Genomic DNA, 18,654 nt, shown 5'->3' on the forward strand with positions numbered 1-18,654 from the left:
GGTCTAGTCAGGTTATGGAGGGTGGTGTAGATGAGGCTGGGTCTAGTTATGTCATAGATGGTGGTGTAGATGAGGCTGGGTCTACTCAGGTTATAGATGGTGGTGTAGATGAGGCTGGGTCTAGTCAGGTTATGGAGGGTGGTGTAGATGAGGCTGGGTCTAGTCAGGTCATGGATGGTGGTGTAGATGAGGCTGGGTCTAGTCAGGTTATGGATGGTGGTGTAGATGAGGCTGGGTCTAGTCAGGTCATGGATGGTGGTGTAGATGAGGCTGGGTCTGGTCAGGTTATAGATGGTGGTGTAGATGAGGCTGGGTCTAGTCACGTTATAGATGGTGGTGTAGATGAGGCTGGGTCTAGTCAGGTTATGGAGGGTGGTGTAGATGAGGCTGGGTCTAGTTATGTCATGGATGGTGGTGTAGATGAGGCTGGGTCTAGTCAGGTTATAGATGGTGGTGTAGATGAGGCTGGGTCTAGTCAGGTTATAGATGGTGGTGTAGATGAGGCTGGGTCTAGTCAGGTTATGGAGGGTGGTGTAGATGAGGCTGGGTCTAGTCAGGTTATGGATGGTGGTGTAGATGAGGCTGTCTAGTCAGGTTATGGATGGTGGTGGTGTAGATGAGGCTGGGTCTAGTCAGGTTATGGATGGTGGTGTAGATGAGGCTGGGTCTAGTCAGGTTATGGATGGTGGTGTAGATGAGGCTGGGTCTAGTCAGGTTATGGATGGTGGTGTAGATGAGGCTGGGTCTAGTCAGGTTATGGATGGTGGTGTAGATGAGGCTGGGTCTAGTCAGTTTATGGATGGAGGTGTAGATGAGGCTGGGTCTAGTCAGGTCATGGATGGTGGTGTAGATGAGGCTGGGTCTAGTCAGGTTATAGATGGTGGTGTAGATGAGGCTGGGTCTAGTCACGTTATAGATGGTGGTGTAGATGAGGCTGGGTCTAGTCAGGTTATGGAGGGTGGTGTAGATGAGGCTGGGTCTAGTTATGTCATGGATGGTGGTGTAGATGAGGCTGGGTCTAGTCAGGTTATAGATGGTGGTGTAGATGAGGCTGGGTCTAGTCAGGTTATAGATGGTGGTGTAGATGAGGCTGGGTCTAGTCAGGTTATGGAGGGTGGTGTAGATGAGGCTGGGTCTTGTCAGGTTATAGATGGTGGTGTAGATGAGGCTGGGTCTAGTCAGGTTATGGAGGGTGGTGTAGATGAGGCTGGGTCTAGTCAGGTCATGGATGGTGGTGTAGATGAGGCTGGGTCTAGTCAGGTTATGGATGGTGGTGTAGATGAGGCTGGGTCTAGTCAGGTTATGGATGGTGGTGTAGATGAGGCTGGGTCTAGTCAGTTTATGGATGGAGGTGTAGATGAGGCTGGGTCTAGTCAGGTCATGGATGGTGGTGTAGATTAGGCTGGGATGAGGAGAGTATAGTGGGAGACTTGGGGGGAGGAGGGTGTCATGCAGAAGAGGATAAAGGGGGAGAAGAAAGGAGGTGGGAGGAGAGAGGCTGGTGTGGGCAAAGGCACCAAGGAACCTTTGCCTGGTGCTGGGGGGGAGGGGGAGGCCCCGAGGCCCCGATGCCCCGACTAGAGAGAAATGGCAGGTGGTCAGGATAGGAGATGGAGATGAGGAGGAAGAAGGTGAGTCTGAGGACGATGACGAGGTGTTCTTTTCAGACTCCTCCTCAATGGGTCCAGAGCTGACAGCCAGTCAGGCAGAGGGGTCAAAGTACACGGTGAGGGAACAGTCAAGATTCCTGAATGAAACAATAGGGGGAAAAGGTTAAATATGAAGCCTTTTTTTTGCGATACGGAAAAGTTTATAAGATCAGTACAACACGCTAGGAAAAATGAGGGGCATGGCGTCCTCTCACCCAGGAAATGGTTTAGGTTGAGGAAGTGAGTCACAACAGTGTGTAAAAGGTCAACCTTCAGACACTGTTTAGATGAATATTTATTTTCTGGCCCTGGGACTTTTTGAGCTTTGCTATTGATCTCTTTCTTTGCTGGCTTTTTCTCCCACTTCTTATGGAGACTCTTCAGGTAGGCTCGCTTAACTTCTTATGGAGACTCTTCAGGTAGGCTCGCTTAACTTCTTATGGAGACTCTCCAAACTACAGAATTATAAATATTTAACTTTCGTTAAATCACAAGTGTAATACTATCAAAATAAAGCTTATCTTCTTGTTGATCCAGCCGCTGTGTCAGATTTTAAAAATATTTCTAAAAGGCTTTATGGCAAAAGCACACCATGCGATTATCTGAGGACAGCGCCCCGTGTACAAAAGCATGAAAGACATATTTCAACCAGGCAGGTGCGCCACAAAAGTCAGAAATAGTGATATAATAAATGCCTTACCTTTGATGATCTTCTTCTGTTGGCACTCCAAAAGGTTCCAGTTACATCACAAATGGTCCTTTTGTTCGATAATGTCCTTCTTTATATCCATAAAAACTCAGTTTAGTTGGCGCGCTTCAGTCAATAATCCACCCAGTTTCCTTCCCTCCACCAAAATGCATACAAAATTAATCCCAAACGTTACAAATAAACTTTTCCAAACAAGTCCAACAATGTTTATAATCAAACCTTAGGTACCCTAATACGCAAATAAACGAACAAATTTAAGACGGAGAATCGTTATTGTCTTTACCGGAGAAAAACACCAAAGAACGCGCTCTTTTCCACGCGCTTGGAAACACGACAGTCAAAATGGGAGCCACCGAGAAAAACTATCATTTCTGGCTCATTTTTCCAAAAACCAGCATGAAACTCTTTCTAAAGACTGTTGACATCTAGTGGAAGCCCTAGGAACTGCAATCTGAGAGGATTTCGCTTATAATAAAAGTGACAGCCATTAAAAACAGTGGTAGGCGGATTTTTTGGGGGGGGAATGGTTTGTCCTCGGGGTTTCGTCTGCCATATCAGTTCTGTTATACTCACAGACATAATTTTAACTACTCTAGGGTAGGGGGCAGCATTGGGAATTTTGGATGAAAAGTGTGCACAAATTAAACTGCCTGCTACTCTGCCATAAAAGCTAGAATATGCTAATAATTAGTCGATTTGGATAGACAACACTCTGAAGTTTCTAAAACTGTTTGAATGATGTCTGTGAGTATAACATAACTCATATGGCAGGCAAAAACCTGAGAAAAAAATCCAACCAGGAAGTGGGAAATCTGAGGTTTGTTGTTGTTCGACTCTTGCCCTATCGAATACACAGTGTCTATGGGGTCATGTTGCACTTCCTAAGGCTTCCACTAGATGTCAACAGTCTTTAGAAACTTGTTTGAGGCTTCTACTGTAAAGGAGGGACTCATAAGGGCTCTTTGAGTCAGTGGTCTGGCAGAGAGCCACAGGCTCGTGACGCTCGTTCACGTGAGAGGTAGCTCTCGTTCCATTGCTTTGCTACAGACAAAGGAATTCTCCGGTTGGAACATTATTGAAGATTTATGTTAAAAACATCCTAAAGATTGATTCTATACTTCGTTTGGCATGTTTCTACGGACTGTAACGGAACTTTTTGACATTTCGTCTGCTCCTAGTGAACGCGCTTCGTGACTTTGGATTTGTTTACAAAACACGCTAACAAAAGTAGCTATTTGGACATAAATTATGAACATTATCCAACAAAAATATTTATTGTGGAACTGGGATTCCTGGGAGTGTATTCTGATGAAGATCATCAACGGTAAGTGAATATTTAGAATGCTATTTCTGACTAATGTCTTCATTACGGCTTGATTTGCCGTACTCACATTATTGCATGGTTTGCTTTTTCCGTAAAGTTTCTTTTAAATCTGACACAGCGGTTGCATTAAGGAGAAGTATATTTTTAATTCTGTGAATAACACTTGTATTGTTTATCAATGTTTATTATGAGTATTTCTGTAAATTGATGTGGCTCTCTGCAAAATCACCGGATGTTTTGGAACTACTGAACATAACGCGCCAATGTAAACTCAGATTTTTGGATATAAATATGAACTTTACCGAACAAAACATACATGTATTGTGTAACATGAAGTCCTGTGAGTGTCAGCTGATGAAGATCATCAAAGGTTAGTGATTAATTTTATCTATATTTCCGCTTTTTGTGACTCCTCTCTTTGGCTGGAAAAATGTTTTTCTGTGACTTGGCTCTGACCCAGCATATTCGTTTGGTCTGCTGTCGTTGTAATTGCCTTTCTGAAATCGGATACTGTGGCTGGATTTACAACAAGTGTATCTTTAAAATGGTGTATGTTTGAGGAATTTTAATTATGGGATTTCTGTTGTTTTGAATTTGGCGCCCTGCACTTTCACTGGCTGTTGACAAGTGGGACGCTACCCTAGAGAGGTTAACAGTTTTAGAAACTTGTTTTCTATCCAAATCTACCAATTATATGCATATCCTAGCTTCTGGGCCTGGGTAACAGGCAGTTTACTACCCAAGAGAGGTTCATATAAATGGCGCCAGAGATGCGGGAAAAGAGGAATCTGTTGGGTGAGTACATGAAACAAAAAAAACTACAAGTGTTGTTTCTGCAGGAGACGCATAGTGATGTGGTGAATGAAGTCGATTGGGTGCTCTGGTGGAAAGGGGGAAAGTGTGCTGAGCCATGGAGCAAATGTTAGTGCAGGGGTGGCAGTCTTTTTTTCACTGGGTCTGGCTGTTAAAATGTGCCCCTCAAAAGGGGAGTCTAGGGGACTAGATTGCTTGTAGTAAAAGCATAAATGAACAACAGGGGTTTTATGTATGCACCTAACACAGGGAGAGAGAGAGGGGGCTTTTGTTTGGCTGTCTTAGACAGGAACTCTCACAGGTAGAACCTGAGGAGACGCTGGTGGTCAACAGAGATTGGAACTGTACAATGGATTTTATGAAAGACAGAAATGGGGAGGAGTCTCATTCAGGCTCAGTGGGGGTGTTAAGGGACATCAATCAGTTTGACCAAGTGGATGTTTGGAGAACTAGACATTCCAACACAAGACAGTATACATGGGTGAAGGTCTTTGGGTTTAGGGTGACTGCAGCAATAGGCTGTTGGGTGCTACCATTCTCCCAGTGGGTTTTTAGGAGCACCACATAACCAGGCTCGGCTGTCTATTTCAACAGGGCCTCGCCATGCATCCTATTGGAAGTTTAATGTAAAGATCTTAGAAGATGCCACTTTTGCTCAGGTATCGAGACTTTTTGGGAAGGTTGGGGGCAGAAAAGAGAGGAGTATTATTTTCTGAGTCAATAGTGGGATGTGGGAAAAGTGAAAATGTGTTTTTTTCTGTCAACAGTACACAGCTCTCTCATCCTCAGAGGCTAGGAGAGTATTGCGGGACCTCAAGCGTAGTATCAGTGAGGTGGAGGTAGAGCTGGTGGGGCAAGGAAATGTAGGCCTCCAGGCTAATTTAGCTAATTTAGCTGAATTACATAGGGACCTGGGCAGTTTTTTCCAGGTTAAAGCAAAGGGAGCACTTGTAAGAGCTAGGTTCTCCATGCTCAAGAAGATGGATGCTCCCAGGTCCTCCTTCTTTGGTTTGGAAAGACAGAACGGTGAAGCCAAGGGCATTGTCTACGGCTGTCTGATGGACGGGTGACCTCTGGGTGACCTCTGTGGTGGGGGAGATGTGGCTGTCTGATGGACGGGTGACCTCTGGGTGACCTCTGTGGTGGGGAGATGTGGCTGTCTGATGGACGGGGGACCTCTGTGGTGGGGGAGATGTGGCTGTCTGATGGACGGGGGACCTCTGTGGTGGGGGAGATGTGGCTGTCTGATGGGCGGGGACCTCTGTGGTGGGGAGATGTGGCTGTCTGATGGGCGGGGACCTCTGTGGTGGGGGAGATGTGGCTGTCTGATGGGCGGGGGACCTCTGTGGTGGGGGAGATGTGGCTGTTTGATGGACGGGGGACCTCTGTGGTGGGGGAGATGTGGCTGTCTGATGGACGGGTGACCTCTGTGGTGGGGGAGATGCAGACTGTGGAGTTTTATACTGAGTTGTATAGGGCAGAACTGTGTGATCCTATGTGTGCTCAGGTTGTGTTTGCAGAACTCCCTAAGCTCTCTCTGGCACAGAGGGATGAAATGGACATTCCGCTGTTGTCCCATGAACAGGCAGAGGCCGTAACCCAGATGTCCCCCAGCCTTGCACCGGGGGTCGATGGACTCCCAGTGGAGTTTAATAAAAACAATTCTGGGGAATAATAATTGGACTGGACTTATTTTGCGTGCTGGGTGAATGCGTCAGGGCAGGAGAGTTGCCGATGAGCTGTCGTCGGGCGGCTCTGACTCTCGATCCCAAAAAGTGGTACTTGTGTGAACTTAAGAACTGGAGGCCTGTGGCATTTGTCTGTGCAGACTACAAGCTATTTGCCAAGGTCCTCGCTAACATACTGAAGTCCCATCTGGACTCTATTGTACACAAGGACCAGACGTATTGTGTACCGGGATGCTCAATCATGACATGTTGGAGAGTTCCTGAACTTTAGACTGGTCACTTTAGACCAAGAGAAAGAAGACTTTTGATAGAGTGTACCATGAGTATCTGTTTAATGTAATTCATGTCTCTGTTGGAATGTCTGTGTGAGAGGTTGGGGGTGGAGTTTACTGTTGGGATGTTTGTAATGGTGTACAAGGAAAAGGCCAAATGTGTGTTGTTGAATTTTCTGTTTGCTCAGGCAAAGTTGGATATTTAGCTAACAAGGAGGAGCAGGGTCAAAGGTGGAGGGATAACAGACCCTTTACTATTATCTAATGCGATGGTCTCTGCACCTTATAGTGGCTTGCAAAGGTATTCACCCCCTTGGCATTTTCCCCGTTTTGTTTACCTTACAACCTGTAATTAAAATAGATTTTTTTTTTTGGGGGTATAATTTGATTTACACAACATGCCTACCATTTTGAGATGCAACATATTTTTTTATAGTGAAACAAATACGAAATCAGACAAAAACAGAAAACTTGAGGATAACTGTCCCTCCCCCCCAAGTCAATACTCAATTACTTTGTAGAGCCACCTTTTGCAGCAATTACAGCTGCAAGTCTCTTGGGGTATGTGTCTATAAGCTTGGCACATCAAGCCACTGGGATTGTTGCCCATTCTTCAAGGCAAAACTGCTCCAGCTCCTTCATGTTGGATGGGTTCTGCTGGTGTACAGCAATCTTTAAGTCATACAACAGATTCTCAATTGGATTGAGGTCTGGGCTTTGACTAGGCCATCCCAAGACATTTAAATGTTTCCCCATAAAGCACTCAAGTGTTGCTTTAGCACACTCCTGCTGGAAGTTGAACCTCTGTCCCAGTCTCAAATCTCTGGAAGACTGAAACAGGTTTCCCTCAAGAATTTCCCTGTACTTAGTGTCATTCCATCATTCCTTCAGTTCTGCCCAGTTTCCCAGTCCCCGCCGATTAAAAACATCCCCACAGCATGATGCTGCCACCACCATGCTTCAATGTGGGGATGGTATTCTCGGGGTGATGAGAGGTTTTGAGTTTGCACCAGACATAGCGTTTTCCTTGATGGCCAAATCTGGTCTCATCTGACCAGAGTATCTTCTTCCATATGTTTGGGGAGTCTCCCACATGCCTTTTGGCAAACACCAGACACTTTTACTTATTGGTCTTTCTGGCCACTCTTCCGTAAAGCCCAGCTTTGTGGCGTGTACGGCTTAAAGTGGTCCTGTGGACAGATACTCCAATCTCCGCTGTGGAGCTTTGCAGCACCTTCAGGGTTATCTTTGGTCTCTTTGTTGCCTCTCTGGTTAATGCCCTCCTTGCCTGGTCTGTGAATTTTGGTAGGCGGCCCTCTCTTGGCAGGTTTGTTAGGGTGCCATATTCTTAAATTTTTTAATAATGGATTTAATGGTGCTCCGTGGGATGTTCCAAATTTGGGATATTTTTTTATAACCCAACCCTGATCTGTACTTCTCCTCAACTTTGTCCCTGACCTGTTTGGAGAGCTCCTTGATCTTCATGATGCCACTTGCTTGGTGGTGCCTCTTGTTTTAGTGGTGTTGCAGACTCTGGGGCCTTTCAGAACTGGTGTATATATACTGAGATCATGTGACAGATCATGTGACACTTATATTGCACACAGGTGGACTTTATTCAACTAATTATGTGACTTCTGAAGGTAATTGGTTGCACCAGATCTTATTCAGGGGCTTCATAGCAAAAGGGGTGAATACATATGCACACACCACTTTTCTGTTTTTTTTTATTTCACTTCACCAATTTGGACTATTTTGTGTATGTCCATTACATGAAATCCAAATAAAAATCCATTCAAATTACAAGTGCAACAAGATAGGAAAAACACCAAGGGGGATGAATACTTTCGCAAGGCACTGTAGGTTGGAATTTAAGTTCTATAGATTTATAACAAGTGTGTAGATGTTTCAGGAGATATGGAATGTTGGGGAGGATGTCTGTACAGCTGTGGAAGATGGGTTGGATGTACAGCTGTGGAAGATGGGTTGGATGTACAGCTGTGAAAGATGGGTTGGATGTACAGCTGTGGAAGATGGGTTGGATGTACGGCTGTGGAAGATGGGTTGGATGTACGGCTGTGGAAGATGGGTTGGATGTACAGCTGTGGAAGATGGGTTGGATGTACGGCTGTGGAAGATGGGTTGGATGTACAGCTGTGGAAGATGGGTTGGTTATTGTGATGTGTGGTTTGTTTTGTATCGGGGGTAAAGGGCAAGGTGAGTAGGCAGTACAGGGGATATTTGTTTTTTTAAATTGGGGTTTTAATGAAATGAGGATGTATCAAAAATCTCTCTCTCATCCTCTCCCTGTCTCTCTCTCTCATCCTCTCCCTGTCTCTCTCTCTCATCCTCTCCCTGTCTCTCCCTCTCATCCTCTCCCTGTCTCTCCCTCTCATCCTCTCCCTGTCTCTCCCTCTCATCCTCTCCCTGTCTCTCCCTCTCCCTGTCTCTCCCTCTCATCGTCTCTCTCTCTCATCCTCTCCCTGTCTCTCTCTCTCATCCTCTCCCTGTCTCTCCCTCTCATCCTCTCCCTGTCTCTCTCTCTCATCCTCTCCCTGTCTCTCTCTCTCATCCTCTCCCTGTCTCTCCCTCTAGGAGGAGTGCAGACAGCTGTCCAGTATGCTGGACAGTGAGGTGTCCTCTCTGCTGTGTGTCCCTGTGGTTAGCAGAGCCACTGGCCAGGTGGTTGCACTAGCCTGCGCCTTCAACAAGCAGGGAGGACAACGGTGAGACACGTGCACACACACACACACACACACACACACACACACACACACACACACACACACACACACAGTGAGGAGAATGCATTCTAATAGACCTCTGGGTTCAAGAGATAACATAACAGCTCCAGTGGCAGAGGACCAATGAGAGGTCGGCACCCTTAGGTGCGTGTGTGTACCAGACGATGCCCCATTAATCAATATGTTTGAGTGTTTCTCCACAGCCCCTACAACAGGAGTTTCAAACCTGCCCTGGATACACACTGCCAACACACACACACGTACGCCAAGCCAACACGCCAACTGGCCAACTCAGCAGACACACAGACATTCTCAAGTGGCTCACACACACACACACACACACACACACACACACACACACACACACACACACACACACACACACACACACACACAGAGTGTGACAGAGAGGGAGGTGAAGTATTGCTAAGGACAGCAGTAATCCCAGTAAGCTCTCTGCTGACGTTTTGGCTCTAGACTCTGAAAACATTTATCTTCCTCTTTCTGTCATATTTCTTCTCTCTCACTTCCTCCTCATCTGATTTTTCCCTTCCTCTGTTCCTGCCTCTTCCAGTCTGCTTTTCCCTTCCTCTGTTCCTGCCTCTTCCTGTCTGTTCCTGCCTCTTCCAGTCTGCTTTTCCCTTCCTCTGTTCCTGCCTCTTCCTGTCTGTTCCTGCCTCTTCCTGTCTGTTCCTGCCTCTTCCAGTCTGCTTTTCCCTTCCTCTGTTCCTGCCTCTTCCTGCCTCTTCCTGTCTGTTCCTGCCTCTTCCTGTCTGTTCCTGCCTCTTCCTGTCTGTTCCTGCCTCTCTTTCTCTGTTAATTATACATTTCTAATCATATTATAGTGGCTGTAGATTAAAGCCACTCATCTCTTCGTTTCAAAGAGTTATTACCCCTCAACACACAAATTCTCACACATTCTCTCTCTCACACACACACACACACACACACACACACACACAGACAGACAGAGAGACACACACAGTGACAGGATCTTGGCTAGAATCTGAGAGGAAGACATGCCATAGTATCCTCAGTGGGGGCTAATGATAGGGCTGAATACAGTCTCCATAGTAACACTGACAGACTGGATATGTAGGGGATTATTAGTGAACTATGTAGCAGATGAGTTTATCCTCTTTATTTCCAGTATAACTTACTCCTTTTTCCTATCCTTCTTTCCCATTATCCTTCTTTCCCATTATCCTTCTTTCCAATCATCCCTCTATTTCATCTCTCATCATCCCTCTCTCTCATCATCCTTCTCTTTCATCCTCTCTCATCATCCCTCTCTCATCATCCCTCTCTCTCATCATCCCTCTCTCATCATCCTTCTCTTTCATCCTCCCTCTCTCCCATCATCCCTCTCTCTCATCCTCCCTCTCATCATCCTTCTCTTTCATCCTCCCTCTTATCATCCTTCTCTTTCATCCTCCCTCTCATCATCCTTCTCTTTCATCCTCCCTCTCATCATCCTTCTCTGTCATCCTCCCTCTCTCTCATCCCTCTCTCTAATCATCCCACTCTCCCATCATCTCTCTCATCATCCCTCTCTCATCATCTGTATCTTCCTCTGATTCCTCTCTCCCACCTGCCTCCCATCCCTGGATGATGTTGGTGTTGTAGGGCGGGGCTAATCATTAACCCCTCGAGGGCTGAAATACTGATGCTAGTTCATTGATTTGTTAATGTTGCTGATTGGCTTGGAGGGTTCACTCACCTAATGTCCCAGGTCTGAATCCGTCCCTGGTTAGTAGGAGAGAATGGAGACAGTAAAAATCCAACAGCACTATTTACCATGAATTTAACCTTTAATTCAGAGTCAATTTTTCCACTCCCCTCCCTCCCTCTGTCCCTCCCTCTGTCCATCCATCCCTCCCTCCCTCTGTTTCTCCATCCCTCCTTCTGTCCCTCCCTCTGTCCCTCCCTCCCTCTGTCCCTCCGTCCCTCCCTCTGTCCCTCCGTCCCTCCGTCCCTCCCTCTGTCCCTCCGTCCCTCCCTCCCTCTGTCCCTCCCTCCCTCTGTCCCTCTATCCCTCCCTCTATCCCTCCCTCTATCCCTCGCTCTATCCCTCGCTCTATCCCTCGCTCTATCCCTCGCTCTATCCCTCCGTCCCTCCATCCCTCGCTCTATCCCTCCCTCTATCCCTCGCTCTATCCCTCGCTCTATCCCTCGCTCTATCCCTCGCTCTATCCCTCGCTCTATCCGTCCCTCCCTCCCTCCCTCCCTCTGTCCCTCCCTCCCTCTATCCCTCCCTCCATCCCTCTGTCCCTCAATCCATCTTTCACCTCAGTTGTCAGTCAACAGCCCCCACTCTACTCCACTTTCCTCTAAATATCTCTATCAATCACACTTGTCCCTTTTCCACCTCTATTACACTCTCTCCATCTGTCTCTCATTCCACCCGGTCCCTCTCTCGTCCCCTTCCCGGTTCTATCCTCCTATCACATGCCGTTTGTTCTGCCAGACAGATATCTGATGCTTCCAGGCTTAGAGGAATCTGCATTCCAGATAGCCTACTGATTCTTTGTGCCAACAAGCCAATCAGGGTCTAGCGCCAGCCTACTGTCAGAAACAGCCCAGACTCAGAGGTTGAGTTTCTCTAGACTGGTGATTGAGGGATGAGGGAATCGTTTTTCCTGATTATGTGACCTGACCTGAAAAAGAAATCCTTCATAATCAAGTCCTCTAGTCTAGAATGCCCACAGTTTGTCCCTAGTATTGACATTCTGCTGGTATCTCCTCTATAGTGATCAGAGTGGTGAGGTGTTGCCATCTGCAGGCAGAGTTGTGTAACTGATGTTATTGTAACAGCTGAGGCATTTAGTATCTCTCTGGCCTGTTCAAACACATATTATTCTATTGATCAGTCAACTTTTCTCCACTTTGGAATTCAATGTTTAATTTTTGATACAAATGTGTTCTCTCTGTGCAGACACACAGAGGCGGATGAACATACGATCCAGCACTGCTTCTGTTACACCTCCACTGTCCTCACCTCCACACTGGCCTTCCAGAAAGAACAGAAACTCAAAGTGGAGTGTCAGGCACTGTTACAGGTGGCCAAGAATCTCTTCACACATCTGGGTGAGTTACCCTCCCTTCTCTGCACTTCTCTCCTCTCCTCTCCTCTCCATCTCATCTCATCTCTGTTCTTTTCTCTATTTTCTTCTCTCTTCTCTACTATTTTATTCGCTTCTCTCGTCTCCTCTTGTCTCCTCCTTTTCTCTTGACTCCTCTGGCTCAGATAGAATCCCTACAGACTGATAATACAACCCTACTTGTGGTAGATCAGCCTGTTGATTCATCCATCCCCACCCTGTGCTCTCTCTCTCTCTCCCTCTCTCTCTCTCTCTCTCTGTAGATGATGTGTCTGTGCTGTTGCAAGAGATTATAGTTGAGGCCAGGAACCTCAGTGATGCAGAGATGTGAGTTCTTGATGTAAAACAACCTAAACCAGCTAACATGCTTTCCAGAATAACTCATGCGGAGGAAAATAGAATAGAATACTTATTCTCTCTCTCTGTCTATAGTTGTTCTGTGTTCCTACTGGATCAAGTTAGCCATGAGCTGGTTGCCAAGGTGTTTGATGGGGGTGTGGTCAGTGATGATGAGGTAGAACACATGTACAGAACTTCTCTGTTTGACAATTACAAAGATTACAATGATGATGATGCCGATAACGACGACGAAGAAGATTCTAAAGATAGTCTGTGTGTGCAGAAGGAGTTCCGTATCCCTGCGGACCAGGGCATAGCGGGTCACGTAGCTATGACTGGGCAGATCCTGAATATTAAGGATGCGTACTCCCACCCTCTGTTCTACCGAGGAGTGGACGACAGCACCGGGTTTAGAACACGCAACATCCTCTGCTTCCCCATCAAGGACGAGAACAACGGTGAGAACTAAACTAACACTACTGGTGTTAACATCTAAACTACCACTACTAGTGTTAACAACTAAACTAACACTACTGGTGTTAACAACTAAACTAACACTACACTGGTGTTAACATCTAAACTACCACTTCTAGTGTTAACATCTAAACTACCACTACTAGTGTTAACATCTAAACTACCACTACTAGTGTTAACAACTAAACTAACACTACTGGTGTTAACATCTAAACTACCACTACTAGTGTTAACAACTAAACTAACACTACTGGTGTTAACAACTAAACTAACACTACACTGGTGTTAACATCTAAACTACCACTACTGGTGTTAACATCTAAACTAACACTACTGGTGTTAACATCTAAACTACCACTACTGGTGTTAACATCTAAACTACCACTACTGGTGTTAACATCTAAACTACCACTACTGGTGTTAACAACTAAACTACCACTACTAGTGTTAACAACTAAACTAACACTACTGGTGTTAACAACTAAACTAACACTACACTGGTGTTAACATCTAAACTACCACTACTGGTGTTAACTAAACTAACACTACTGGTGTTAACATCTAAACTACCACTACACTACGCTAGAGTAAACAACTAAACTAACGCTACTGGTGTTAACAACTAAACTAACACTACTGGTGTTAACAATTAAACTAACACTACTGGTGTTAACATCTAAACTACCACTACTGGTGTTAACAACTAAACTAACACTACTGGTGTTAACATCTAAACTAACACTACTGGTGTTAACATCTAAACTAACACTACTGTTGTTAACTAAACTAACACTACTGGTGTTAACATCTAAACTAACACTACTGGTGTTAACAACTAAACTAGCACTACACTGGAGAAAACATCTAAACTAACACTACTGTTGTTAACAACTAAACTAACACTACTGGTGTTAACATCTAAATTAACACTACACTACACTAGAGTAAACAACTAAACTACCACTACTGGTGTTAACATCTAAACTACCACTACACTACACTAGAGTAAACAACTAAACTACCACTACTGGTGTTAACATCTAAACTAGCACTACACTACGCTAGAGTAAACAACTAAACTACCACTACTGGTGTTAACATCTAAACTAACACTACACTACACTAGAGTAAACAACTAAACTACCACTACTGGTGTTAACATCTAAACTAACACTACACTACACTAGAGTAAACAACTAAACTACCACTACTGGTGTTAACATCTAAACTAACACTACACTACACTAGAGTAAACAACTAAACTACCACTACTGGTGTTAACATCTAAACTAACACTACACTACACTAGAGTAAACATCTAAACTAACACTACTGGTGTTAACATCTAAACTAACACTACACTACACTAGAGTAAACATCTAAACTAACACTACTGGTGTTAACATCTAAACTACCACTACTGGTGTTAACATCTAAACTACCACTACTGGTGTTAACATCTAAACTAACACTACACTACACTAGAGTAAACATCTAAACTAACACTACTGGTGTTAACATCTAAACTACCACTACTGGTGTTAACATCTACACTACCACTACTGGTGTTAACATCTAAACTACCACTACTGGTGTTAACATCTAAACTAACACTACTGTTGTTAACTAAACTATCACTACTGGTGTTAACAACTAAACTACCACTACTGTTGTTAACTAAACTAACACTACTGGTGTTAACAACTAAACTACCACTACTGGTGTTAACATCTAAACTACCACTACTGGTGTTAACATCTAAACTACCACTACTGGTGTTAACATCTAAACTAACACTACTGGTGTTAACATCTAAACTAACACTACTGGTGTTAACATCTAAACTACCACTACTGGTGTTAACATCTAAACTACCACTACTGTTGTTAACTAAACTAACACTACTGGTGTTAACATCTAAACTAACACTACTGGTGTTAACATCTAAACTAACACTACTGGTGTTAACATCTAAACTACCACTACTGGTGTTAAACAACTAAACTAACACTACTGGTGTTAACAACTAAACTAACACTACTGGTGTTAACATCTAAACTAACACTACTGGTGTTAACATCTAAACTACCACTACTGGTGTTAACATCTAAACTAACACTACTGGTGTTAACATCTAAACTAACACTACTGGTGTTAACATCTAAACTAACACTACTGGTGTTAACAACTAAACTACCACTACTGGTGTTAACATCTAAACTACCACTACTGGTGTTAACATCTAAACTACCACTACTGGTGTTAACATCTAAACTAACACTACTGGTGTTAACATCTAAACTACCACTACTGGTGTTAACATCTAAACTACCACTACTGGTGTTAACAACTAAACTACCACTACTAGTGTTAACAACTAAACTAACACTACTGGTGTTAACAACTAAACTAACACTACACTGGTGTTAACATCTAAACTACCACTACTGGTGTTAACATCTAAACTACCACTACTGGTGTTAACTAAACTAACACTACTGGTGTTAACATCTAAACTACCACTACACTACGCTAGAGTAAACAACTAAACTAACGCTACTGGTGTTAACAACTAAACTAACACTACTGGTGTTAACAATTAAACTAACACTACTGGTGTTAACATCTAAACTACCACTACTGGTGTTAACAACTAAACTAACACTACTGGTGTTAACATCTAAACTAACACTACTGGTGTTAACATCTAAACTAACACTACTGGTGTTAACTAAACTAACACTACTGGTGTTAACATCTAAACTAACACTACTGGTGTTAACAACTAAACTAGCACTACACTGGAGAAAACATCTAAACTAACACTACTGTTGTTAACAACTAAACTAACACTACTGGTGTTAACATCTAAACTAACACTACTGGTGTTAACATCTAAACTAACACTACTGGTGTTAACAACTAAACTACCACTACTGGTGTTAACATCTAAACTACCACTACTGGTGTTAACATCTAAACTACCACTACTGGTGTTAACATCTAAACTAACACTACTGGTGTTAACATCTAAACTACCACTACTGGTGTTAACATCTAAACTACCACTACTGGTGTTAACAACTAAACTACCACTACTAGTGTTAACAACTAAACTAACACTACTGGTGTTAACAACTAAACTAACACTACACTGGTGTTAACATCTAAACTACCACTACTGGTGTTAACATCTAAACTACCACTACTGGTGTTAACTAAACTAACACTACTGGTGTTAACATCTAAACTAACACTACACTACGCTAGAGTAAACAACTAAACTAACACTACTGGTGTTAACAACTAAACTAACACTACTGGTGTTAACATTAAACTAACACTACTGGTGTTAACATCTAAACTACCACTACTGGTGTTAACAACTAAACTAACACTACTGGTGTTAACATCTAAACTAACACTACTGGTGTTAACATCTAAACTAACACTACTGGTGTTAACTAAACTAACACTACTGGTGTTAACATCTAAACTAACACTACTGGTGTTAACAACTAAACTAACACTACTGGTGAAAACAACTAAACTAACACTACTGGTGTTAACAACTAAACTAACACTACTGGTGTTAACATCTAAACTAACACTACTACACTAGAGTAAACAACTAAACTACCACTACTGGTGTTAACATCTAAACTAACACTACACTACACTAGAGTAAACAACTAAACTACCACTACTGGTGTTAACATCTAAACTAGCACTACACTACACTAGAGTAAACATCTAAACTACCACTACTGGTGTTAACATCTAAACTAACACTACACTGGAGTAAACATCTAAACTACCACTACTGGTGTTAACATCTAAACTAACACTACACTACACTGAGTAAACATCTAAACTAACACTACTGGTGTTAACATCTAAACTACCACTACTGGTGTTAACATCTAAACTACCACTACTGGTGTTAACATCTAAACTAACACACACTACACTGGTGTAAACATCTAAACTAACACTACTGGTGTTAACATCTAAACTACCACTACTGGTGTTAACATCTAAACTAACACTACTGGTGTTAACATCTACACTACCACTACTGGTGTTAACATCTACACTACCACTACTGGTGTTAACATCTAAACTACCACTACTGGTGTTAACATCTAAACTAACACTACTGGTGTTAACTAAACTAACACTACTGGTGTTAACATCTAAACTAACACTACTGGTATTAACAACTAAACTACCACTACTGGAGTTAACATCTAAACTAACACTACTGTTGTTAACAACTAAACTAACACTACTGGTGTTAACATCTAAACTAACACTACTGGTGTTAACAACTAAACTACCACTACTGGTGTTAACATCTAAACTACCACTACACTACACTGAGTAAACAACTAAACTACCACTACTGTTGTTAACATCTAAACTAGCACTACACTGGTGTTAAACAACTAAACTACCACTACTGGTGTTAACATCTAAACTAACACTACACTAGAGTAAACAACTAAACTACCACTACTGGTGTTAACATCTAAACTAACACTACACTACACTAGAGTAAACATCTAAACTAACACTACTGGTGTTAACATCTAAACTACCACTACTGGTGTTAACATCTAAACTACCACTACTGGTGTTAACATCTAAACTAACCACTACTGTTGTTAACATCTAAACTAACACTACTGGTGTTAACATCTAAACTACCACTACTGGTGTTAACATCTACACTACCACTACTGGTGTTAACATCTACACTACCACTACTGGTGTTAACATCTACACTACCACTACTGGTGTTAACATCTAAACTACCACTACTGGTGTTAACATCTAAACTAACACTACTGTTGTTAACTAAACTATCACTACTGGTGTTAACAACTAAACTACCACTACTGTTGTTAACTAAACTAACACTACTGGTGTTAACAACTAAACTACCACTACTGGTGTTAACATCTAAACTACCACTACTGGTGTTAACATCTAAACTACCACTACTGGTGTTAACATCTAAACTACCACTACTGGTGTTAACATCTAAACTAACACTACTGGTGTTAACATCTAAACTAACACTACTGGTGTTAACATCTAAACTACCACTACTGGTATTAACATCTAAACTACCACTACTGTTGTTAACTAAACTAACACTACTGGTGTTAACATCTAAACTAACACTACTGGTGTTAACATCTAAACTAACACTACTGGTGTTAACATCTAAACTAACACTACTGGTGTTAACATCTAAACTAACACTACTGGTGTTAACATCTAAACTACCACTACACTACACTAGAGTAAACAACTAAACTACCACTACTGGTGTTAACATCTAAACTACCACTACTGGTGTTAACAACTAAACTACCACTACTGGTGTTAACAACTAAACTAACACTACTGGTGTTAACAACTAAACTACCACTACTGGTGTTAACATCTAAACTAACACTACACTACACTAGAGTAAACAACTAAACTACCACTACTGGTGTTAACATCTAAACTAACACTACACTACACTAG

General features: G+C 43.0%; 1 protein-coding gene across 1 annotated transcript in view; it reads left to right on the top strand.

Moving 5' to 3' along the window:
- LOC115126401 (cGMP-dependent 3',5'-cyclic phosphodiesterase-like) overlaps positions 1-18,654 on the top strand; it is a 233,582-nt gene that overhangs the window by 184,941 nt on the left and 29,987 nt on the right. The window contains exons 13-17 of the mRNA XM_065027226.1: positions 9,051-9,181; positions 12,135-12,286; positions 12,564-12,627; positions 12,733-12,814; positions 12,923-13,097. Of these exons, the coding sequence (XP_064883298.1) occupies positions 9,051-9,181; positions 12,135-12,286; positions 12,564-12,627; positions 12,733-12,814; positions 12,923-13,097 (604 nt within the window). The remainder of the gene's footprint in view (positions 1-9,050; positions 9,182-12,134; positions 12,287-12,563; positions 12,628-12,732; positions 12,815-12,922; positions 13,098-18,654) is intronic.

The sequence above is a fragment of the Oncorhynchus nerka genome, linkage group LG14 (genome assembly GCF_034236695.1).
Source record: "Oncorhynchus nerka isolate Pitt River linkage group LG14, Oner_Uvic_2.0, whole genome shotgun sequence".
NCBI lineage: Eukaryota > Metazoa > Chordata > Actinopteri > Salmoniformes > Salmonidae > Oncorhynchus > Oncorhynchus nerka.